The sequence below is a fragment of the Muscardinus avellanarius genome, assembly GCF_963383645.1.
Source record: "Muscardinus avellanarius genome assembly, chromosome: 2".
In the NCBI taxonomy this organism is placed as follows: Eukaryota; Metazoa; Chordata; class Mammalia; order Rodentia; family Gliridae; genus Muscardinus; species Muscardinus avellanarius.
In genome coordinates this window covers 186698556-186724284 of record NC_137787.1, presented here as the reverse complement: position 1 = coordinate 186724284, position 25729 = coordinate 186698556, and the positions used below count along the sequence as shown (strand labels likewise).

Sequence of the window (25729 nt, the reverse complement as noted above, 5' to 3'; positions counted from 1 at the left end):
GGGCAGCCAGGGGAAGCTGGGAAAGGCTTCCAGCTGGTTCCTAAACCACATGGAGAAGTGGAGGAGGTCGACCTGGTAAGAAGCCCAGGAGCTCATAGTGTTTTAGGACATCATTGTGTAGGATGGCTACATGGTGTAGTTTCAGATAAAGCATTAGAGGAGGCAAAGGTACATGCACAGAGGGGCCAGAGACTTGTGTCTGGAGTTCAAGAGCTTAGCTTTAGAGTGTTGGGTAGAAGGATACAGGAAAGAACAAGAGGCCACCAGAAGGATGGACCTGCACGGCCATGGGGTCAATAGGCAGGGACACTGTTTGAACAGGTTCCTCTTTGGGACATCCAAGCAGGCGTGCAAGGGTGGCCAGTGCAGACCCTTGATTCTGAACAGTGGGGCCGCCCTGCAGGAGAGCTTGTCCCATGAGGCCTGTATCAGCCATAAGACCTATCCCAGTAGTATGTGTATGTACACCCTTAGGTATTTGCTAGTCCACCTCTTAAAACTACCAGGTTTGTTGCCTGTCTAGTCCAATTATAGTTGCTGGCAAAATTGGAGCTGGTTTCATTTGCAAAAGAAAAAGGAAAGTAGCATTTGAAAGTGATATATGGCCGGGCATGGTGGCGGACACTTGTCATCCCAGGATTCAGGAGGCTGAGACCTGAGGATTGAAGTTTGCGGACAGCCTCAGCTACTACGTGAGGCTCTTTGTAACTCAGTGAGAGCCTGTTTCAAAATAAAGAATTAAAAATAAGGCTGGGAGTGTAGCTTGGAGGTAGAATGGCCCTGGGTTCCATCCCCTGTACTGCAAAAAAAAAAAAAAAAGTGATGTATGTAGTCTGTTTGGTGGGCTTCTACTTAAGGACGCAGAGCCCTGGAAATTATTTCTGCCAGTGCTGTTGGTTACCTAGGAAAAGCTTCATGCTTTAATGGTGTGAGGGCCACTGTAAGTGCTAGAGTACACGGCTGGATTTCACTGATAATGTGGAGAAAGTTAAAGTATGATGTGGGGGGGTAGCAAGGGGAACCCTGGAATCTCCCTTTCTAAATTGAAGGCACCTCGACCACTTGCCCTCTCTGCCCTCCAAGCCACACACTCTATATCTGCAAAATTGAGAGACTGAGAACTATACCATAGGGGTTGTCATAAGGATAAAATGTCATTCCAATAAAATGTTGTTGTTGTTGTTGTTGTTGTTTAGTGGTCCTACTATGGTGCCTGGCCTGGTCTTTGGCCTTTAACTCCTGGGCTTTAATGATTCTCTGCCTCCCCTCATCCCAAGTAGCTGGGACTCCAGGCATATGCTACTACTGCATCTGGCTAAAATAGAGAAAGAGGTTTTGTTGTTGTTGTTGTTGTTGTTGTTGTTGTTGTTGTTGTTGCTTTTTGGTTTGTTTCTTTTTTTTTTTTTTTTTTTTGCAGTACTGGGTATTGGAACCCAGGGACACTCTACCTCCAAGCTACACACCCAGCCCTATTTTTTTTTTTTTTAGTAGTTTTATTTTTGAAACAGGGTCTCACTGAGTTGCGAAGGGCCTTGCTAAGTCGCTGAGGCTGTTCATGAACTGTGATCCTCCAGTCTCCACCTCCTAAATGCTGGGATTACAAGTGTGTGCCACCATACCCGGCTTGATGTTTCATTTTTTTTTTTTTTCCCTGTACTGGGGATGGAATCCAGGGATACTTTATCTCTGAGCAGCACCCCCAGCCCTGTTTTTTATTCTTTATTTTGAAACTGGGTCTCACTGAGTTGCAAATGGTCTCTCGAAGTAGCTGAGGTTTTCCGCGAACCACGATCCTCCGGTCTCAGCCTCCCAGATGCTGGGATGACAAACATGCACCACCACGCCAAGCTTTAGATGTTTCATTTCTTAATGTGGTGCTGGGGGTCAAACCCAGTGCCGTGTGTGTGCTGGCTAAGTCCTCTGCCACTGAGCTACATTCCCAGAATCATTCCAGTAAAAATTCCTGCATGTTCTCCAAGTACATGGTATGCACAAAATAAATGGTAGTTATTCTTAAAATACTATATTTTTTGTGGGCCTAGAGATTGAACCCAGGGTCATTCTACCTCCAAGCTATACCCCCGATCTTTTAAAAAAATGTTTTGTTTTGAAACGATCTCACTCAGTTGCTCAGAATCTTGCTACATTGCTGAGGCTGCCCTCCAACCTGTGATCGAACTATCTCAGCCTCCCAAGTACTGGGATTATAGCTGTGTGCCACCACCCCTGGCTTACATTGTTTTTAGATGGGAGAAATACTTTGATAATGGCATTATATTACATTATATTGCATCAAAGTAATTGCACAGATACCAGACCCCTAAATATCACAAAACAAGTGTGTATTTCAGATTCTAGGTTTATTACTTCTGAAGATTTTAATGGCTTTTTTCTCTATTTCGAATCACAGGGTCAGAGTCAGTTGTTTTCACAGTAGACTATCGGGCACTACGTGTCTCATATTAATTTCAGTACTTCTTGTACAACTTCCTTGGTTCCTCCAAAATGTTCACTAAGAGTCCCAATTAGCTAGAATTCTTATCGTTAACCACTATCACTTAATGTGAGGTCTTTCTCTTGGCACAATGTAAAACTCAAAGTATGACACAGAGGTGGAATTAAAGCATTCTTCACTTAAAAAAATAAAAACGGGGGCCACTCTACATCTGTAAAGTCACACGCAGCTGCCCGCAGCCAAACACTGTAATTTATTGAGGAGAGTTGAATTGCAAAACCTTTCTCCCCCACACACCCCTCATCCACCCCCCACCAAAAAAAAAAAAAAATCAACAGCTTGACTGAGCTTAAATAACTGACTTTTCATAGCCGTCCGTGGAGCACAAAGGGCTAATCCCGAGCTACTTGAGCCACCAGTGCAGGCCCCGGTGGAGACCACCACGGAATGTGTCATTTCCTCCTCCCCGCACACAAAACACATTGACTGCAGCTTTATGAAGTGAAAATGCCCAGGCCAAAGAAAATGTGAAGGCCCCGTCCTCCTCCAGTCACCTCTTCCTGCGCGGGGGAGGGAGCAGAAGCCAGAAAGAGCGCCCCGCATCTGGACACAGAGAACAAAGCCAGCCTCAGACCGGGGGGATAATAGGCCGGGTGACCGGCTTTCTTGGAAGTCCAAGAGTGGACCTGCCTTTGCTTGTCTCAGTGCCGCTGACCCTTGCCTGGCATTGTGTAGAGATGTCAGGGAGAGTGTGTAGAAAGCCCCCCCGGAACAATGACTTTGTCATTTTGAGATTTCTACGCTTTGTTCACCCCTGCCCCTCGCTCCCACCCTCAAATCCCCCTGGACAACAAAGATTGTTAGTGAGGCTGCCCCGCCCTTGTTTCAAAGATCTCTGTCTTACCCGCTCTTTAAAAGGAAAGTCATCCATTTTAACTGCATCGCGATGTCTTCATGCTTTTGAAATCAACAAAGGAAGTTTCCTCGGTGCCTTTGCGAGGAGGAGAGCATCCTCTGTGAAGGTGCCAGCTCTGGAGATAATGAGGCATGCCAGCTGCCTGATGAAAGTGGCTTCCCTTCATACCAACGGGGGAGTTGATGGCTTTGGGGTACTGGAAATATTCACCAACTCTTGACCCTCGAGTCTCTGGGATCAGGGTGATAGAGTGCACGTAAGCCTGCTCCTGATTCCCTTACCTTTCTTTTTTTCATGAAAAATGAGATAGGGTTTTGTTTGTTTGTTTTTCCGGCGAGATAGTTAGCACACTAAGAAAGCAGCACCGTCAACATCAGCCGGGTGACAGTTAATCACCGGGGACCCTCCTAAGCGTCCAGTCTGCCAACCAGTGTTCCAATTTGTCCCAGCATGTGCGCTCCAGCGATAATGGTTGTAGTTTAACAAAAAGCTAATTAAGACCTAAAGAAAGAAAAATGAAGGGTCTCATTTTTATCAAGCCTGGTGGTATTCTGCAGCGCATAGAACTTCGAGTCTGGGCTTTATTGGATGATATCCATGGCAAAACAATAGTGGCCATTCACGGGGCTTTCTCTTGCATCTCGCATCCTGAATAGTGATAAAATGGACAGTCTTTGCCCAGGAGACGAAAATGCCTAAACATTTTCTTATGCAAGGACCTTCGGAGCCTCCCTCCACATGCTGTTCTTGGTTGTATTCGTGGCGTTTCCTCAATAAGATGAACAAGAAACAGGATCGGGCTGGCGAACTTGCCTCGATCTTATTAAAACCTTGTACTTGCTGCTTGGTGTGCGCACGGGGCCCGCGATCTGATGTGGAACCTGGTTCCTTAGAGTGCGTCATGTCTGGTGATTGTCTCCTGCGTGTGAGTTTCGTGACTCGGGCCCGAAGCCCCTTCTCTGGTTTGTCAAGTGTCTTGTGATTGTCATCTGCATTCAGTCTTTGAGCAGATATTACAGCTTGAGCCTCATTGCAGAGGACCAGCACCCTGTGGGGGGCTGTCGGCCGTGGCTCGGGAGCCAGGTCTGTTCTGAGCACACACTTTCCACGTCCCCTTCCCCACCATGGGCACCCCGGACCGTCACCTCTTAGCATTGTGGCTGTGAACTTACATACCGCCCAACGGCTGAACATGGCCAGAGGGATGGGGGATGGAATTCTTCTGGTGACCGCTGTTTCTGTCTTGTCAATATTTGCACAGAGATATAGTTTGCATGTGATAAAATATTTTTAGTATGTCGAATTTTAGTAATTGTGTAACTGCCACCTACAACACAACGTAGAACATATCTGTGTTTCCACACCCCAACCCTTCCCAGATCTCTGTCAACACAGATTAGTCTTTCTGTTCTTGGCCTATGTATACATGGAATTGATACGGTACGTATTTTATCTGTAGCTGGATTCTTTTACTTAACATAATGGTTTTTCCTTACATGCTTGTTTCAGGGTTTCTCTTTTTATTTTCCCTGAATGATAATTCCATTTTATATGAAGACACCAAATTTTATTTGTCTTTTTCCCACTTTACTTTTTTTAAGCATTGAGCCTTGCACATGTTTTAATATGCGCATATATTTTCATTCTTTTTGATAAAGTACCTAAGAGTAGAAATGCTGGGTTATAAGGTAGGTTTATGTTTACTTTAAAATGCAAAACAAAGCCGGGTGTGGTGGCAAACACGCTTGTAATCCCAGCGCTTGGGAGGCTGAGACAGGAGGATGGCAAAGGTTCGAAGTCAGCCTGTGCTACGTAGTGAGGCTCTCAGCAACTCAGTGAGACCCTGTTTCCAAATAAAATATAAAATAGGTCTGGGAGTGTAGCCCGGAGGTAGAAAGCCTCTGGGTTCTACCCCTAATAACACACACACACACACACACACACACACACACACACACACACACAAAAGCAAAACAAATCACCATGAGGGTTTTCAAAAGGGTCAGCATTTTACACACCCACCTTTGACATCGGATACTTAGTTACTCCACATGCGGATGGACGTTTAGTATTTCACTGCAGGTATTACTGCTCATTTTGATATTCGCCTTTCTGTGGGGGATGGCTGATGTCATTGTGGTGTTAATTTGTAGTTCTCTGGTGATACTGAACTCTTTTTATGCATGTTTATTTACTCTTCAGATCTTGTGTGTTTGCGTGAAATATTTATTTCGCAGGCTACTTCTTAAAACTCATGCTGTTTATTTTTAAAGCGTCTCAATTGACTTATAGGAGTTTATGCATCTATTTATACATACTTAATATTATTTCTTTTTGTATGTGTGATACTAGGGATTGGGAACAGATGAACTCAGTGGCATTCTACCTATGAGTTACACCCCCAACCTTATTTTAATTCTTATAGGTTGGTTTACAGTCTCACTAAGTAGTGGGACTGTCCTTGAACCTGAGATTGTCCCGTTTCAGCCTCCCAAGTACTGGGATTACAGGTGTATGCCTGACTCCTCCTTTATGTTTCAGGGTCCCCCCCCCTTTTTTTCTTTTCCTGGTGATGGTGATAGAACCTAGTGCCTCATTCACCCATTACTGGGCCAGGCCCCTCCTTTACTCCTAAAACAGTAAATTATACGGATTGGTATTTGTAGGTTAAATTAGCCTTGTATTTCTGAGATAGACTCCACTTGGTCATGATGTAATGTCTTTTCTTTTTAATGTGTCTTTGTATTTAAGATGTTACTTTGTCATAAATTCTATATCTATTATTCTGTAAAGGATATGGGTCAGTAATTTGCCTTGTTAACTATTTTGTGACTTTTGCTATTAACTATCAACTGGCCTCATGTTAAAAAAGAATTAGGAAGAAATGGTCAGTTTAGTGTCAACCTGACTAGGCTACAGTTCTTAGTTATTCTGGGTGTTGCCATTAAGGGTATTTTGTAAACAATTAAAGGCCATGATCAGTAGGTTTTAGGTAATGAAGATTATATTTGGTCACCTGGATGAGCCTGATTCAGTCAGTGAACAGGCCCAAGAGCTGAGATGTACCTAGAAAAGAAAGTGCCCGTGGATAAGAAAGTCTCTTGCCCCCCATCCTCTCCAACAAACAACCTGCTGTGTGGATTCTGGACTTGCCTATCCCATCCGCAAAGTCACATAACGGATATCATACAATATGTCTCTGGATGTTTATCTTACTCTGCTTCTCTTTCTCTAGTGGAACCCTGACTATTATTTTAGATTCTTCCTCTGTTTTCTGAAAGAAAATAAAGATTTTTTTTCCTCCTTATATGTCTCATAGAATTTACTAGTAGAACTACGTAGGCCCAGAATTTTCTTAGTGGGGATTTTGATTATATACTCAATTTCTTTCCAACTGTAAATTCAAATTCTTAAATTGATACGGTACTATTCAGATATCTATTCCTCCTTATGTCAGCTTTTGTCTATTTTTCAGTACATTTACCCTTTGCATGAAAAATTTAAATCTATGAGCACAATGTTTATTTTGTCCTCTCTTTAATGCCCATGGTATCTCTCGTATAGGTCTTTTAGAATTCATGAAAATGTTTTCCCTTCTTTTTTTGCTCAGTTTTGGTGTAGGAATGTATTAATTTCCTTAGTGTTTTAGTACAACCCACGTTTCGTTGTTGATTTTCTCCTTGGAAGTTGCTCTTCTATTTCAGTAATGTCAATTTTTTTTTCTAATTTCCATTCTTCTTGTACTTTAATAGTGTTCTTTTTCTTTCTTTCCTTTTTTTTGGGGGGTGGTACTGGGGTTCCTGGAAACCCTCCTACCTCTGGGCTACACTCCCAGACACCTACTTTTTAATATTTTTTATTTGGAAACAGGGTCTCTTAAGCCAGCGAGACTGGCTTCAAACCTGCGCAGTTCTCCTGTCTCTGCCTCCCAAGTGCGGGGATTACAAACGTGCGCCACCACGCCCGGCCTTTTTCTTTCTTTTCAAGGCACATCTTTAGACTCTTGACTTTAACCCTTTCTTTAAAGCAAAATAAAGCTATAAATTTACTTCTAAACACAGCATTGGTTGCAACCTTAAAGTTCTGTTTTATTTACTTTTTTGATGGTGCTGGGAATTGAATCCAGGAGTATTCTCCCACTGAGCTACACCTCTAGCCCTTTTGACTTTTTATTTTGAAACAGGGTCTTAAGCCTATGACCCCTGGCTCCGCCTCCCTACTGGAAATAGGCATGCCCCACTGTGCCTAGCCTAAGATTTTATTTTTAACTAATTAATTAGTTGATTAATTATTGAAATTAAGGATGGAACCTAGCTAGGAGCCTACTACCTCTGAACTATACCCCAACACTTTTTATTTTGTAATTTAGAATAGGGTCTTCGTAAGGTAACACACACTGGCCTTGAACCTGTGATCCTCTTGTCTCAGCCTTCTACACATTACAGGCATGTACCAGTGTGCACGGCTCTATAATTTTAAATATTATTACATTTTCTTTTTTTATTAAAGTACTTAACTTTCTTTGAACCAATTATTATTTAGGTGTATATTTCTAAATTTTCAAACATGTAGTGTTTGTTAGTGATTTGTTAAATCCACTTAATCAGTTATATTCTGTATAATTTTTATCCCTTGAAATTTGTTGATACTTGCTCTGTAGCATAATAGGTATGCACTTGGAAAGAACATACTTACCGGCTATAGTGTGAGAGCCATTTGTTCACATATGTTAATCATGCTTTCACATGTTCTGTATCTGCTGATTTTTATCCTCTTTTTCTGTTAGTCAAATTTTCCCACTGAGATTCTATCTTTTTCTGCTGGGTTCTGTCACACTTTGCTTTATGCATTTTGGAGCTATGTTTTTAGGTTCATATAAATTGATGTGCTGTTCTTCATATAATTTCATATAAATCCATGTTTCCCCCTTTTCTTCTGAAATGTTTTTCATTTGGAATCCTTCCTGAATTAAAAGCTCTGTGTTTACAGTGATGATGACACACTCCACCTATCTTTAGATTAGTGTTTTCACCCTTAGGTACCTCTGTTTGTTTGTTTTTTAATTTTTTATTGGTGGATTATATTAATATATCATATTGGGGTAAACAACTTGTGTGTACATACATGTACACATCACCGATTTAACCCCTACCCAGTTCCCACCCCATTCCCTTCCCATCCCTCCTTCCCTTGCTTGGCTTAGTGGTTGACTTCGATATGTTTAAGTACGTTGCGTGTTTTGGAGAATTTCATTCTTCCCCTCTCCCATCCCCTCAATTAGGTTGTTTTGTTTGCTTCCCTATAGGATTTCCTTTTTCCATCTAGAGTTCCTCCTATGACCCATTTCTTCTTAGCTTTCACATTTTAGAGAAAGCATCTGATTTCTTATTTTTTGTGACTTACTTAATCTCACTTAGCATAATGTCCTCCAGTTCCATCTATTTCCCTGAAAATGATGAAAATGAGTTTTTTTTAATGGCTGAGTAAAAGTCCATTGTGTACATATCCCACAGTTTTTGTAATCCATTCATCTGTTGATGGACATCTTGGCTGTTTCCATAGTTAGGGTATGGTGAATTGTGCAGCTATGAACATAGATATACATGCATTCGTAGTTTACTTTCTTTTGGGTAGATACCCAGAAGTGATATTGCTGGATCAAATAGTAGATTTGTTCCCATTTTTCTAAGGATTCTCCATACTGTTTTCCAAAGTGGTTGCACTAATTTGCAATACCACCAACAATGTTTTAGAGTTCCCACTTCTCCATATCCTCTCCAGCATTTGTTGTTGTTTGTGGTTTTAATGATTGCCATTTGGTTGGAGTTAGGTGAAATCTCAGGGTAGTTTTGATTTGTATCTCTCTGATTGCCAATGATGTTGAACATTTCTTCATGCATTTATTGGCCATTTGAATTTCTTCTTTCGTGAAGTGTCTATTAAGTTCGTTTGCCCATTTTTTGAATGAATGATTTTTTTTAGTGTTAAGTTTCTTTTGTTCTCTGTATATTCTAGATATTAGTCCTCTATCAGAGATGTAGGTGGCAAATATCTTCTCCCATTCTGTTGGCTCTCGATTGAGGTTCTTGACAGTTTCCTTTGCTGAAAAGCTCTTCAGTTTCATGCAATCCCATGTATTGATTCGTCTTTTAATTTGTTGTGCCTTTGGGGTCTTGTTGAGAAAGTGTTTATCTGTGCCTATGTGTTACAGTGTTAGACCTATGCCCTCTTCAAGGAGCTCCAAGCTCTCTGGTTTGATTTCCAAGTCTTTAATCCATCTTGAATTGACTCTTGTGCAGGGTGAAAAAGTGGGATTAATTTCCAATTTTCTGCATATGGTTAACCAGTTTTGCCAACACCATTTGTTGAAGAAGCTATCTTTTTTCCAGTGTATGTTTTTGGCCCCTTTGTCAAAAATCAATTGGCTGAAAGTGTGTGGACTTGTTTCTGGGTCTTCTATTCTGCTCCATTGGTCTATATATCTGTTCTTTTGCCAGTACCATGCTGTTTTTATTACAATGGCTTTGTAGTATAGTTTAAAGTCAGGTATTGTGATTCCTCCTGCGTGGTTTTTGTTGCTGAGAACTACCTTGGCTATTCTGGGCTTTTTGTTATTCCAGATAAATTTAAGGACTGATTTTTCTATGTCTGTGAGGAATGATCTTGGTAGTTTAATGGGCATTGCATTAAATCTGTAGATCACTTTTGGGACGATGGCCATTTTAATGATATTAATTCTGCCAATCCATGAACATGGAAGGTCTTTCCATCTTCTAAGATCTTCTTCGATTTCTTTTTTCAGTGTTTTATAATTTTCTTTGTAGAGATCTTTTACTTCCTTGGTCAAGTTTATTCCTAGGTATTTTATTTTTTTGTGGGAGATCCTGAGTGGAAGTGTTTTCTGAATTTCTTTTTCAGTGGATTTATGGTTGGTGTACAGGAAAGCTTCTGATTTTTTAAGATTGATTTTGTATCCAGATACCTTGCTGAATTTGTTGATCAGTTCTATAAGCCTTTTGGTTGAGTTTGTTGGGTTTTCTAAATATAGTATCATGTCATCTGCAAATAGTGAAAGCTTAAGTTCTTCTTTTCCTATTTGTACTCCTTTGATTTCCTTTTCTTGCCTTATTGCTCTGGCTAGAGTCTCTAGTACTATATTGAAGAGAAGTGGTGATAGTGGACATCCTTGTCTCGTTCCAGTTTTTAGGGGAAATTCTTGAAGTTTTTCCCCATTTAATATGATGTTGGCGGTGGGCTTATTGTAGATTGCCTTAATAATGTTGAGATATGTTCCTTCTATTCCAATTCTCTGCAGTGTTTTTATCATAAATGGATGTTGAATTTTATCAAATGCTTTTTCAGCATCTATTGAGATGATCATGTGGTTTTTGTCTTTGATTCTGTTTATATGATGAATTACGTGGATTGTTTTTCGTATATTGAACCAGCCTTGCATCCCTGGGATGAACCCTACCTGGTCATGGTGAATGATTTTCTTGATGTGGTTTTGAATGCGTGTTGCTAGTATTTTGTTTAATAGTTTTGCATCCAAGTTCATCAGAGATATAGGCCTGTAGTTTTCCTTCCTTGAACTGTCTTTATTCGGTTTGGGTATTAGTGTGATGTTGGCTTCATAGAATGTATTTGGGAGAGTCCCGGTTTTTTCTATTTCCCGAAATAGTTTGAGTAGTATTGGGATTAGTTCTCCTATAAAGGTTTTATAGAATTCACTTGGGAAACCATCTGGTCCTGGGCTTTTCTTTGATGGTAAGCTCTTTATTGCTATTTCAATCTCTTTGTTTGTTATTGGTTGGTTTAAGTGTTCTATATCTTCTTGACTCAGTTTAGGAAGGTTGTATTTATCTAGGAAGTTGTCGATTTCCTCCAGATTTTCCATTTTGTTGGAGTATAGTTTTTCAAAGTAGTTTCTGATAATCCTCTGGATTTCTACGCTGTCAGTAGTAATGTCTCCTTTTTCATCCCTTATCTTCATAATTTGGGTTGATTCTCTCTTTTTTTTAGTTAGGTTGGCTAGTGGTTTATCAATCTTGTTAATTTTTTCAAGAAACCAGCTTTTGGTTTTGTTGATTTTCTGTATTTTTTTTATTCTCTATTTCATTAATTTCTGCTCTAATTTTAATAATTTCCCGTCTTCTGCTGGCTTTGGGGTTCAATTGTTCCTGCTTTTCAAGGGCTTTGAGGTGTGTCATAAGGCTATTTATTTGAAGATTTTCTGTTTTTCTTATGTGAGCACTCAGTGCTATAAATTTTCCTCTTAATACTGCCTTCAAAGTGTCCCAGAGGTTTTGATATGTTGTTTCTTTATTTTCATTTGTTTCTACAAATTTCTTGATTTCACCTCTTACATCTTCTATGACCCATTCTTCATTCAGAAGTGTGGTGTTCAGTCTCCACATGTTTATGTTGTTTCTCTGGGTCTTCTTATAGTTGATTTCTAGTTTCATTCCATTATGGTCTGAAATGACACAGGGAAGTATGTAACATTTTTTAAATTTGCTAGTGCTCATTTTGTGTCCCAGGATGTGATCTATTTTGGAGATTTCATGAGCAGCTGAGAAAAATGTAAACTCCGCTGTAGTTGGGTGAAATATTCTATATGTGTCCAACAGGTCCATTTGATTAATGGTATTCTTTAGTTCTGAGGCATCTTTACTGACCTTTTGTCTGGAAGATCGGTCTAATATGAGAGATGTTTTGAAGTCTCCCAGTATTATTGTATTAGGATTTATGTGTGACTTCATGTCACAAAGAGTTTGATTTATGAAAGTAGCTATACCTGTGTTTGGGGCATCGATGTTGACTATTGTCACTTACTCTTGCTGGATTATTCCAGCAAGAGGAAAATATGACCAGCAAAATATGACCTTCTTTGTCTCTTCTAATAAGTTTGGGTTTGAAGTCTAACTTGTCTGATATCATAGTTGCTACTCCTGCTTGTCTTCGAGTTCCATTAGCATGGATTACCTTGCTCCAGCCCTTTACCTTGTTTTTGTTCCTATCTTTACTTGTAAGGTGTGTTTCTTGTAAGCAGCACATGGATGGATTCTGGGTTTTAATTCATTTTGCTACTTTATGTCTTTTTAATGGGGAGTTGAGGCCATTTGCATTCAGTATGATTATTGAGAGATAATTTTTAATTCTAACATGTTAAGATTTTATTTCTGTTTGAGATACTGTATTCTTCTTTGCTTAGTTGTCTGCTGGATGGAAAGTCTTGTTTCTTTGGTTCTTGCGTGTATTACCTATTTCTTCTTTGTAGCTAATCTCCTTGAGTATTTTCTCTAATGCTAGTTTTGTGGTACTGGGGTTTCTGGAAGCCCTTCTACCTCCGGGCTACACTCCCAGACCTATTTTTACATTTTTATTTGGAAACAGGGTCTCCTAAGCCAGCGCGCGCGGCTGGCTTCGAACCTGTGCGATCCTCCTGTCTCTGCCTCCCAAGCGCAGGGATTACAAGCGTGCACCACCACACCCGGCTCTAGCGCTGGTTTTGAAGACATAAATTCCTTCAGTTTCTGTTTGTCATGGAAGCTTCTTATTTTCCCATATAATTTGATAGATAGTTCTGCTGGGTAAGAAATTTTTGGCTGGAAGTTGTTTTCTTTCAGAGTTTGGAATATGTTACTCCAAGTCCTTCTGGCTTTCATGACTTGGTTTGGGAAGTCTGGAGTGATTCTAGTTGATTTGCCTCTGAATGTGACTTGACCTTTTGGGTATTTTGCTTTTAAGATTCTCTCCTTGGCTTCCACATTGTCATTTTGACAATTATGTGGTGTGGGGAACCTTTTCTCTGATCCTGTCTAAAGGGAGTTCTATAAGTTTCCTGGACCTGTGTATCGACCTCTTGCTCTATGTTTGGAAAATTTTCTGCTATTATTTCCTTAAAGAGATTATTAATCCTTTTGGTTTCACCTTCTTTTCCCTCCTCTATTCCTATTATTCTTAGGTTAGCTCTCTTAAAATGGGCCCATATTTCTTCAATGTCAAATTCCTGCTGTTGGATTTTTTTTTCTAAATTATAAACTATGTGTTTGTTTTTTGGAGTGATCATCTTCTAGGAGCGAGATTCTATTCTCCATGTGGTCTAATCGATTGTTTATACTTTGAATTGACGCCTTTACTTCAATGATTGCCTCTTTTATTTCTTTTAAACTCTCTCTAAATTCTTTTTGAAGTTCCTGTATTATTTCTACAGTTATATTCCTGATTTGATCTTCTGGAGATCTCTAAATTTCAGTGTTATCAGGTTCTGATGTTGTGGTGTTGTGGGCGTTCATTGCCCCATTGTTATTCCTCTTTCCCATGATTTCAGAAGTTTGTGCCTTCTCTGGGTTCTTCCCTGGGTCACTACCACTTCAATTAGGGTGCTCTGGATCACAAGTCTGTGGTACTTTCAGTCCCCATTACTCCTTTACTGGGTTGTATCACAAAGTCTGAAACCCAGGGAGTTAATCAAGGCTGCGTGAGATCATGGAGGTGCAATGCTGGGCGTTTTCCCACTGGGAGCTGTGACTAGGGTGTGGTATCTCTGCCACCGCTACTCCTTCACTGGGTTGGACTGCAAAATCTCAGACCCAGGGAGATTAGCAAAGCTACACAAGTCCCTGGGGGTACAGTACTGGGATTTCTCCTGTGGGGGCCGCAGTTTCACTTATGGTTATTGAATGTGCTGATCTGGAGCTGTCAGGGGCGTGGTGAACTCGCTGCTGCCTCTGGCAATATGGCCCTGCTGCCATGCCCTCGACAGGCGTGAGGCTGGCGTTATTTCTTTTCTGGTTTTGAACTCCTGTTCTGAGTCCCTGGAGGGCGTGATGAGCTTGGCCACTGGGAGTTTTAGAGGTCCTTTGTGCTGAAAAAACTGCTGTATTACACCCGAATGATCCGCAGCTGCTCACTTCAGCTCCTTGTTTACCTTTCTTCTCTGGAACCTGGTGGGTTGTTGAGTGTGCTAATCTGGAGCTGTTCCAGGCGAGGTGAATTCACTGCTGCTGCTGGCAATATGGCGCTGCTGCCATGCCCTCGGCCATGAGGCTGGCATAATTCTTTTCTGGTTTTGAGTTCCATTCTGAGTTCCTTTCTTCTCTGGAGCCTGGTGCTGCGAGGCAAGATGGCGCTGGCGCAGCTCTGCCACTACAGTGCAGGCTGGTTTCTTTTCTGGTCTTTGGTTGTTTTTCTAGCCTTCTTTTTCTCTGTTCCTTGTATTTACAGTTTTTATTTCTCTACTGATGGTGTTTTCTGGCTATGAAAAGCGCTGATTTTGTGGCAATAGAGATCTATTGTTAGTGGGACTCGTAAAAGCTGCTTTTCTCAGTCACCATCTTCCCGGAAGTCCAGGTACCTCTGTTTTTAAGGTGTGTCTTTTTAAAGTTGTATATGTGCAGACTCTGGCCTTCAATTTTGTAACAAGCATTAATACTAAAGAAAGTAGACCAGAAGCTTTTGATGAGACACACTAAACATATAGGAAGGAGGAGGTGCCCCACATTTCCCTGATATTCTGTTGGTAAATAGATTATAACCCACAAGTCATTCGCTCTTTTTTTTTTTTTAATGCTGGGGAGTGAACCCAGGGGCATTCTACGTTCAAGCTGCACCCCTGGCTCTTTTTATTTTTTATTTTGAAACAGAGGCTTGCTACATTGCTGAGGATAGCCCAGAACCTGCGATCTTCCTGTCAGGTATTTAGCGATCAGCTAGCTAGCTGTAGCTTAGGATACAGAGCTAACTGAAGGATTTGAACAGATCAGATCAGTCAACTGAGGGGTGAAAGAGGTGATTACCTTACTGAAGGCCAGAAATGCTTTATCTTAGAGACTATTCCTGTAGATCTCCTTATGCAAATAAGTTAGGCCCACATTTCCTGAAGTTCTTATTTAAAGGAGGTGACTTGAGTTGGGTGAGGTCAAAAGAAAACAGATGATAAAGGAGGGACCTCCCAGGGCGGATCCTACAGTGATAGCAGACCTGGGAACCAGAGTTGACCTCTGAACTCCCTGAGGCCCCAGGAGCCAAAGGGCAGGTAAGTTGCACCTACCCACTTAAAGTGGACCCTAAGTCAGTGTTAAGTCTCAGGAGGTTGTTTGTAAGCCTTCTATATTCTCCCCTTTGCTTGAATTCCTCCTGTAGGTAAAGGGTAATAGGGTAATGAGTATGACTGGATAGAAGTTACATTTTTCTTAATTAATATACTTGAAGGTTTCTGAGCTTGTTCATAATTTTAGTGACACCACAAGAATAGTGTATTAACCAGCAATACAGTGTTGTGATAGTCGTTTCTTTTTTTCTTTCTTTTCTTTCTTCCTTTCTTTCTTTTTCTGTGTGTGTGTGTGTGTGTGTGTGTGTGTGTGTGTGTGTGTGTGTTAGTTACTGGGTATGGGACCCAGGAGCATTCTACATCCGAGCTATACCCCCAGCCCTATTTTTTGTTTTGAAACAGGTTCCTACTAAGTTGGGGAGGGCGTCACTAATTAGCTGAGGCTGGCTGTGAACCTGCGATCCTCCTGTTTCAGCCTCCCAAGTACTGGGATTACAAACGGGCTTTTCTTTTTTTTTTTTTCTTTTCTTTTTTTTTTTTTTTAATCTCATATGTTTCCAGAATAAGTAGAAGACTCTCTTGTATACCTACATGACACTTTAACAGTCAAAAACTAGGCATCATTTTCTTTTTCCTAAATCAAAGGAAAACTTGCCATGTCTTTTTGCCAAAAAGTGAGCCTTGCTTTGTTTGACTGAAGAGATGACTGCAATCATATCTCCTGCAAAATCAATAATAGTTGAAGGTAATCAGCACAATTTGCACTTATCACAGTTTGGAACAGAACTCTGGAGTCTGGTTGATAGGAGAATTAAAAGCTTTCCATTCCCACTGAGGAGTTAGCAACCTTGATGATCCTGATTTTGTCTTTTTAATATTATAAACACACAATAATCGTACCACTACTGATTAAGTGGCCATATAAGTAAATACATATTTTCATTCTGTGCCTAACACAGGTAATAGAGTTCAAAGAAAGAATGGAGTGAGCCTAACAGCACGGATAGCATGCTTACTTGCATAAAATAAATATGTTTTCACTGCTGTTTATAGGAAACATATTCTTTGGCTCAAGCTTCATATAGATTAGCAGAAACAGAATCCCATGGAATTAAGTTTAAAGTAAATTGTAACCAGGTACCTCAGAATTTCTACAGACCAAACAGGCAAACAGGTTCTTGTAATTAAAATCCTACTTATGAGAATATGTTAAAACATGTAATATTAGAATACAGTATTAATTCTAGAGGAGAGTTTTCCTAGGAGATTTTATTTATTTATTTATTTATTTATTTATTTATTTATTTATTTATTTTTACAATACTGGAGATGGAATTTAGGGGCATTCTACCTCTGAGCTATGCCCCCCTAGCCCTAATTTTTATTCTTTGTTTTGAAACAGGTTCTCACTAAATTGTTGAGGGCCTCACTAAATAACTGGGGCTGGCCGCAAACCTACTGTCCTCTTGTCTCAGCCTCCCAAACGCTGGGACTACAAGTGTGCACCACCACGCTAAGCTATGTTTCTTACCAGCATTCAAATGCGTATATTGAACATGTAAAGTAGTCACCTCTCAGTTTGTATACTGAGGTTATATATACCGATTAAGGTTGGCTTTCTCTCTTTTTTTAAAGTCATTTTGCTTCAAGAACTTAAAACTTATCTTTCTTTTAACTTGAAAGAGTATTTCTTAAGTCAGCAAGTATTAGTGTGTTCATTAGCAAGCAACTTCTGACCTTGTAATGCTTGCTCTGCCTCTTGCACTGAGCTGGATGCTGGTCCCTAAGTCGCTGGGAGTCTAGGACCGATTAGCTCATGGGAGAGACCAGCTACAGCCATAAGAAACCCACCAAAAGCTGGGCGTGGTGGCGCACGCTCGTAATCCCCGCGCTTGGGAGGCTGAGACAGGAGGATTGCGCAGGTTCGAAGCCAGCCTCAGCTACTTAGTGAGGCTCTCTGTTTCCAAATAAAGTCTAAAAAATAGGTCTAGGAGTGTAGCCTGGAGGTAGAAAGCCCCCTGGGTTCCACCCCCAGTACCGCCAAAATAGAAAGAAAAAGAAACCCACCAAAATAAGGAAATTTGGAGAAAGGGAGAGATGGTTAAAGTACTATGTTTGAGGTATTATTTTTTCAAGGATGAGTCTTGTCGATGTATGGGATGTGCGTAGCATCGTGCAGAGGAGTAGCGAGCAGAGTCGACTCTGGATGAGCCGATCTTGAGTCATCCCTACTCCCCGAGCCTCGGTTTCCTCCTTTATGAATGGAGGTGATAATCCTGGCTACTTAGATTGGATGTGAGGATGAAACTAGATAGAGCAAGTGAAATCCTTCAGATGTTGGACACAAGCCAGACCTCATGCAGTGTTAATCTACTCTTTGGTATTTCAGATGGCAGGGGCATGGTACCTTTCTCTGTCAACTAGTATAGAAAATTGAGTCATTTCTTCAATGCTATGGGGATGTTTGCCATCAGAACTAGCAATGAAATAGTGAATTATTTTTCTAACTTTTTTTTTTTGCAGTACTGGAAATGGAACCCAGGGGCGCACTCTACCTCCAAGCTACTCTACCTCCAAGCTACACGTCTAGCCCTATTTTTTATTCTTTATTTTGAAACAGGGTCTCATTGAGTTACAAAGGGCCTCACTAAGTAGCTGAGGCTGTCCTCCAACCACGATCCTCCTGTCTCAGCCCCCCAAATGCTGGGATTAAAAGCGTGCGCCCCCATACCCAGCTTTTTTTTTTTTTTTCCACGATCCCCACCCCATTCCCTCCCCATCCCTCCTTCCCACGCTTGGCTTACTGGTTGACATCTAGTATTATAGCAATTTATACAATATTAACATTGATAATCTCACATAACAGTTTCATTTGTCTGGTACCAAACTTTTGATGACTTAAAGATAACATTTCAATATTTCTTTTTGCTTTCTTTCTTACCAGAGAATATTTTTTTCTTTTTTTTTTTTTAGGTGAAACTATCATACATTTATTTATTTATTTTTCAGAAAAAATCTATCCTGATATGGAATATGGACTCTAGATACCCAAAACAGTCTCAAAGAAGAACAAAGCTAGAAGATGTATATTTTCTGATTTCAAACCATATAAAGCTACAATAATTGAAACAGTGTAGTACTGTTCTAAAGGCAGATATATAAACCATTGGAGCTAAATAAAAGCCCAGAGATAAATTCTTCCATACATTGTCAAGTTATTTTTGACAAGGTTTCCATGAACTTTTGGTGGAGGAAATACTAGTCTTTTAACTAAATATTGTTGAAAAATAATAATAAATGAAAAAGAATAAAATTGGACCCTTACCTAACACATATACAAATATTAACTCAAAATAGATAAAAGACCTAAATATAAATCTTAATACTATAAGCTTTTAGAAGAAAATCTGGGTCATAAAACCTCACAACATTGAAATTGGAAGTGATTTCTTGGATATGATTTCAATGGCACAGGCAACAAAAGAGTAAATAAACTCCCTAAAAAAATAAAAAAAATATTGTATATCCAAATACAATGTAAACAGAGTTAAAAGTTACTGATCCTCTTCCAAGAGTTCCTCCTATGACCCATTTCTCCCTAACTCTCACTTATTAGGGAAAGCATCTGATTTCTTATTTTTTGTGCCTGACTAATCTCACTTAGCATAATGTCCTCCAGTTCCATCCATTTCCCTGAAAATGATGTAATTGAGTTTTTTTTGATGGCTGAGTAAAATTCCATTGTGTACATATCCCACAGTTTTGTAATCCATTCATCTGTTGATGGACATCTTGGCTGGTTCCATAGTTTGGCTATGGTGAATTGTGCAGCTATGAACATAGATACACATGCATTAGTTTGGTAGTTTGGTTTCTTTTCTTTTGGGTAGATACCCAACAGTGGTATTGCTGGATCAAATGGAAGGTTTGTTCCCATTCTTCTGAGGATTCTCCATACTGTTTTCCAAAGTGGTTGCACTAATTTGCAATCCCACCAACAATGTCTTAGATTTCCCACTTCTCCACATCCTCGCCAGCATCTGTTGTTGTTTGTGTTTTGAATGATGGCCATTCTAGTTGGAGTTAGGTGAAATCTCAGGGTAGTTTTGATTTGCATCTCTCTGATTGCCAGTGATGTTGAGCATTTTTTCATGCATTTATTGGCCATTTGAATTTCTTCTTTTGTGAAGTGTCTATTTAGTTCATTTGCCCATTTTGTTATTGGATGCTTTGTTTTCTTAGTGTTGAGTTTCTTGAGTTCTCTGTATATTCTAGATATTAGTCCTCTATCAGTGGTGTAGGTGGCAAAAATCTTCTCCCATTCTGTTGGCTCTCGATTGAGGTTCTTGATAGTTTCCTTGGCTGAACAGAAGCTCTTCAGTTTCATGCAATCCCATGTATTGATTCGCCTTTTAATTTGTTGTGCCTTTGGGGTCTTGTTGAGGAAATGTTTGTCTGTGCCTATGTGTTGTAGTGTTGGACCTATGCCCTCTTCAAGGAGCTCCAAGCTCTCTGGTTTGATTTCCAAGTCTTTAATCCATCTTGAATTGACTCTTGTGCAGGGTGAAAAAGTGGGATTAACATCCAATTTTCTGCATATGGTTAACCAGTTTTGCCAACACCATTTGTTGAAGAGGCTATCTTTTTTCCAGTGTATGTTTTTGGCCCCTTTGTCAAAAATCAATTGGCTGAAAGTGTGTGGACTTGTTTCTGGGTCTTCTATTCTGCTCCATTGGTCTATATATCTGTTCTTTTGCCAGTACCATGCTGTTTTTATTACAATGGCTTTGTAGTATAGTTTAAAGTCAGGTATTGTGATTCCTCCTGCGTGGTTTTTGTTGCTGAGAACTACCTTGGCTATTCTGGGCTTTTTGTTATTCCAGATAAATTTAAGGACTGATTTTTCTATGTCTGTGAGGAATGATCTTGGTAGTTTAATGGGCATTGCATTAAATCTGTAGATCACTTTTGGGACGATGGCCATTTTAATGATATTAATTCTGCCAATCCATGAACATGGAAGGTCTTTCCATCTTCTAAGATCTTCTTCGATTTCTTTTTTCAGTGTTTTATAATTTTCTTTGTAGAGATCTTTTACTTCCTTGGTCAAGTTTATTCCTAGGTATTTTATTTTTTTGTGGGAGATCCTGAGTGGAAGTGTTTTCTGAATTTCTTTTTCAGTGGATTTATGGTTGGTGTACAGGAAAGCTTCTGATTTTTTAAGATTGATTTTGTATCCAGATACCTTGCTGAATTTGTTGATCAGTTCTATAAGCCTTTTGGTTGAGTTTGTTGGGTTTTCTAAATATAGTATCATGTCATCTGCAAATAGTGAAAGCTTAAGTTCTTCTTTTCCTATTTGTACTCCTTTGATTTCCTTTTCTTGCCTTATTGCTCTGGCTAGAGTCTCTAGTACTATATTGAAGAGAAGTGGTGATAGTGGACATCCTTGTCTCGTTCCAGTTTTTAGGGGAAATTCTTGAAGTTTTTCCCCATTTAATATGATGTTGGCGGTGGGCTTATTGTAGATTGCCTTAATAATGTTGAGATATGTTCCTTCTATTCCAATTCTCTGCAGTGTTTTTATCATAAATGGATGTTGAATTTTATCAAATGCTTTTTCAGCATCTATTGAGATGATCATGTGGTTTTTGTCTTTGATTCTGTTTATATGATGAATTACGTGGATTGTTTTTCGTATATTGAACCAGCCTTGCATCCCTGGGATGAACCCTACCTGGTCATGGTGAATGATTTTCTTGATGTGGTTTTGAATGCGTGTTGCTAGTATTTTGTTTAATAGTTTTGCATCCAAGTTCATCAGAGATATAGGCCTGTAGTTTTCCTTCCTTGAACTGTCTTTATTCGGTTTGGGTATTAGTGTGATGTTGGCTTCATAGAATGTATTTGGGAGAGTCCCGGTTTTTTCTATTTCCCGAAATAGTTTGAGTAGTATTGGGATTAGTTCTCCTATAAAGGTTTTATAGAATTCACTTGGGAAACCATCTGGTCCTGGGCTTTTCTTTGATGGTAAGCTCTTTATTGCTATTTCAATCTCTTTGTTTGTTATTGGTTGGTTTAAGTGTTCTATATCTTCTTGACTCAGTTTAGGAAGGTTGTATTTATCTAGGAAGTTGTCGATTTCCTCCAGATTTTCCATTTTGTTGGAGTATAGTTTTTCAAAGTAGTTTCTGATAATCCTCTGGATTTCTACGCTGTCAGTAGTAATGTCTCCTTTTTCATCCCTTATCTTCATAATTTGGGTTGATTCTCTCTTTTTTTTAGTTAGGTTGGCTAGTGGTTTATCAATCTTGTTAATTTTTTCAAGAAACCAGCTTTTGGTTTTGTTGATTTTCTGTATTTTTTTTATTCTCTATTTCATTAATTTCTGCTCTAATTTTAATAATTTCCCGTCTTCTGCTGGCTTTGGGGTTCAATTGTTCCTGCTTTTCAAGGGCTTTGAGGTGTGTCATAAGGCTATTTATTTGAAGATTTTCTGTTTTTCTTATGTGAGCACTCAGTGCTATAAATTTTCCTCTTAATACTGCCTTCAAAGTGTCCCAGAGGTTTTGATATGTTGTTTCTTTATTTTCATTTGTTTCTACAAATTTCTTGATTTCACCTCTTACATCTTCTATGACCCATTCTTCATTCAGAAGTGTGGTGTTCAGTCTCCACATGTTTATGTTGTTTCTCTGGGTCTTCTTATAGTTGATTTCTAGTTTCATTCCATTATGGTCTGAAATGACACAGGGAAGTATGTAACATTTTTTAAATTTGCTAGTGCTCATTTTGTGTCCCAGGATGTGATCTATTTTGGAGAAGGTTCCATGAGCAGCTGAGAAAAATGTAAACTCTGCTGTAGTTGGGTGAAATATTCTATATGTGTCCAAAAGGTCCATTTGGTTAATGGTGTTCTTAGTTCTGAGACATCTTTACTGACCCTTTGTCTGGAAGATCGGTCTAGTATTGTGAGAGGTGTGTTGAAGTCTCCCAGTATTATTGTGTTGGGATTTATGTGTGGCTTCATGTCACAAAGAGTTTGATTTATGAAAGTAGCTGCCCCTATGTTTGGGGCATAGATGTTGATTATTGTTATTTCCTCTTGCTGGACTATTCCTTTTACCAGTAAAATGTGACCTTCTTTGTCTCTTCTAATAAGTTTGGGTTTGAAGTCTAACTTGTCTGATATCATAGTTGCTACTCCTGCTTGTCTTCGAGTACCATTAGCATGGATTACCTTGCTCCAGCCCTTTACCTTGAGTTTGTTCCTATCTTTACTTGTGAGGTGTGTTTCTTGTAAGCAGCAGATGGATGGATTCTGGCTTTTAATCCATTTTGCCACATTATGTCTTTTTTTTGGGGAGTTGAGGCCGTTTACATTCAGTGTGATTATAGAGAGATAATTTTTAATTCCCAACATGTTAAGATCTTATTTCTGTTTGAGATACTGTTTATTCTTCTTTGCTTAGTTGTCTGCTGGATGGGGATTCTTGTTTCTTTGGTTCTGGCGTGAATTACCCATTTCCTCTTTGCAGTTAATCTCCTTGAGTATTTTCTCTAGCGCTGGTTTTAAAGACATAAATTCCTTCAGTTGCTGTTTGTCATGTAAGCTTCTTATTTCCCCATCTAATTTGATGGATAGTTTTGCTGGGTAGGAAATTTTTGGCTGGAAATTGTTTTCTCTCAGAGTTTGGAATATGTTACTCCAAGCTCTTCTGGCTTTCATAAGTAAACCATGACCTGGGTGAGGTCGGAAGACCCTAGAGCCCTCAGCTCGATCATGGCCTTGCTCACTTGCTCGATGTAAGGAATGCGAGATCCGTGGCGGCCAAATACGGCCTCCAGCAGTCGTGTCTGGATCTGGAACACCTCTGGATCCCTTAGGTCGTCAGGAACCTTGACCCAGGGGGGGATGTCTTTCCGTCTCGGGAGCACGCCCATCCTGAGTGCCTCGAAATTCAACACTCCCGGGCGGGCGAAGGCTAGTCCTAGCCCCACCAGCTTTTTTTTTTTTAAACTATTTTTATTGGGCATTTTAAGACAGTAAACAGTTTAACGTTGCTCATAAGCATCATTTTCTTCCTTGATTGCTTCCGCATACCGCATTAACAGTGCATTGAGATGTGAGGGTGGTTTGTTGGCAACATCTGCTCACTGGGCTGCATCTTTCTGGGGTCTAAGCGTGCATCAGACGTGCCTCTCATAGGTGGTGGGGACAGGTCCTCTACCTTCGCCATCCCATCGTCCAAATTGGGATGCTTGCTTGCACCAAGAAGGCCAATGGATATGGTTTAATTTCCTCTGATTCACTAGTATATAAAATCCAGCTTTTAGATTTCCCTTGATAGTTAGTGATGCATTGACAAGGAAGTGTCAGATCGCTTCAACTACTGAAAGCATTTGGTTTGGTGCTACCGATCCAGGGCAACCCGCTCCAGTCTGCTATTAAAACGAATCCTTGATAAGGAGGCTCCGTCTCTCTCTCTGCTCTTGCAGACATTGTTGCTTGTGATCAGCGTGGTGTCGGTGGCTGTGGCAGTCATCCCCTGGATCGCCATCCCCTTGTTCCCTCTAGCCATCATTTTCTTGTTTCTCCGGCGATATTTCTTAGAAACGTCAAGGGACGTCAAACGCCTAGAAGCTACAAGTGAGTACCCAGGGCCCCAGGTGGGGTGGGGTGATGTGGCCAAGCTTGCGTTTATATCAAGATTAAGGAGGTCTGACTTCCAGAACATCTCCCTTTGCTAACATCAGGTAATGGAACATGGTCTATCGTGGGTGAGCACGGCCCTGCAGGTAACGCTTTGCAATTTAGATGCTGAAAATTAGTCCATTGGAAGGTGCCACGAAGACGGAGACACTTTCTCTCTTGTTCATGGCGCACTTCCCCACATGCACAGAGCGGGCACTCAAACATTTCTCTCAAGAATGAAATATTCAGCACGCCCTGGGACTCATTTAGAAGCAAATTAATCAGGTTTTTTTTTTTTTCCTTTCTGAAGCTACTAGAAAGGAAAGAAAGAGGTGTCAAAAGTATACACAAATGTCAGAAGTTATATGTTTAAAAAATATAATTTTAGCTGTGTGTGGTGGCACACATTTGTAATCCCAGTACTTTGGAGGCTGAGACAGGAGGATCAAAGTTTTGCAGCCATATCTGTCAGTGCCCTCAGCAACTTAGTGAGACCCTGGTGTTTTCTTTTTCTTTTTCCCTCCCTTTCTTTCTTTCCTTCCTTCCTTCCTTCCTTCCTTCCTTCCTTCCTTCCTTCTTGTGGTGCTAGGAATGGAACCCAGGGGCATTCTACTTTCAAGCTATACCCCCAGCTCTATTTTTTTTTATTCTTTATTTTGAAACAGGGTCTCCACTGGAAGTGGTGGCGCACGCTTGTAATCCCAGCATTTGGGAGGCTGAGACAGGAAGATCATGGGTTCACAGCCAGCCTCAGCTACTACTTAGTGAGGACCTTTGCAACTCAGTGAGACCCTGTTTCAAAATAAAGAATAAAAATATATGGCCGGGGGTGTAACTCGGAGGTAGAATGCTCGCTGGGTTCCATCCCCAGTACCAAATAAAAAGTAGGGCTGGAGGTGTTGCTCAGAGGTAGAACACTCCTAGATTCAATCCCTAGTACCACACACACACACACACACACACACACACACACACACATACACACACACACATGATTTTTACTTATTGATAATAAGTTGCTGTTGTTAAATATTTTGGAAATATAAGCATTGTCATTTTTAGTTTTCTCTTCATTGTCAGTGATACTTGATGTCATGCCACACTGGGCATTTTCTTTCCAGGCTGTTGGAAAACACAGATACTTGAAATAATCCCCTTTGGAGACCACAAGGAGAAGGATCAGATCAGAATGCGTTTAGTCTATTGCTGTAGTCAACTTTTCTGAGTTTTAGGGAACCCGGGAAAGCATTTCATGTTTAATCACCCTGTTCTACAGGCAGTCACAAAGGATGAAGCCATCCAGAGCTCATCTAATTATGAATGCATAAACTAGTGGATTTCATTATTAGTGAAATTAAAAACCAGAAGAATAGTAAGATCATTATTTTTCTTTAAAGTATAAGGAAGGCAGCCAAAAAGTAAAGAAGGAAGCAAAGCTCTGAGATGGGTAGTTATCCCAGTTGAATACAGGTCAGCCTTCTGAAAGCCAAGCCAGAAAGAGACACTGAGTGACATGGATCCCAGGATATACTGTGTGGAAGGAGTGTAGTTTATCATGACAAAAGAAGGGGTGTGTGTGTGTGTGTGTGTGTGTGTGTGTGTGTGTAT

General features: G+C 40.2%; 1 protein-coding gene across 3 annotated transcripts in view; it reads left to right on the top strand.

Annotated features, from left to right (window-relative positions):
* Window positions 1–25729, top strand: part of ABCC4 (ATP binding cassette subfamily C member 4 (PEL blood group)) — a gene marked incomplete at both ends in the record, with an annotated part of 289171 nt that overhangs the window by 197446 nt on the left and 65996 nt on the right. For all 3 annotated transcript variants that reach the window (XM_080688958.1, XM_080688957.1, XM_080688956.1), the window contains one exon: window positions 23926–24076. In XM_080688958.1, the coding sequence (XP_080545084.1) occupies window positions 23926–24076 (151 nt within the window). The remainder of the gene's footprint in view (window positions 1–23925; window positions 24077–25729) is intronic.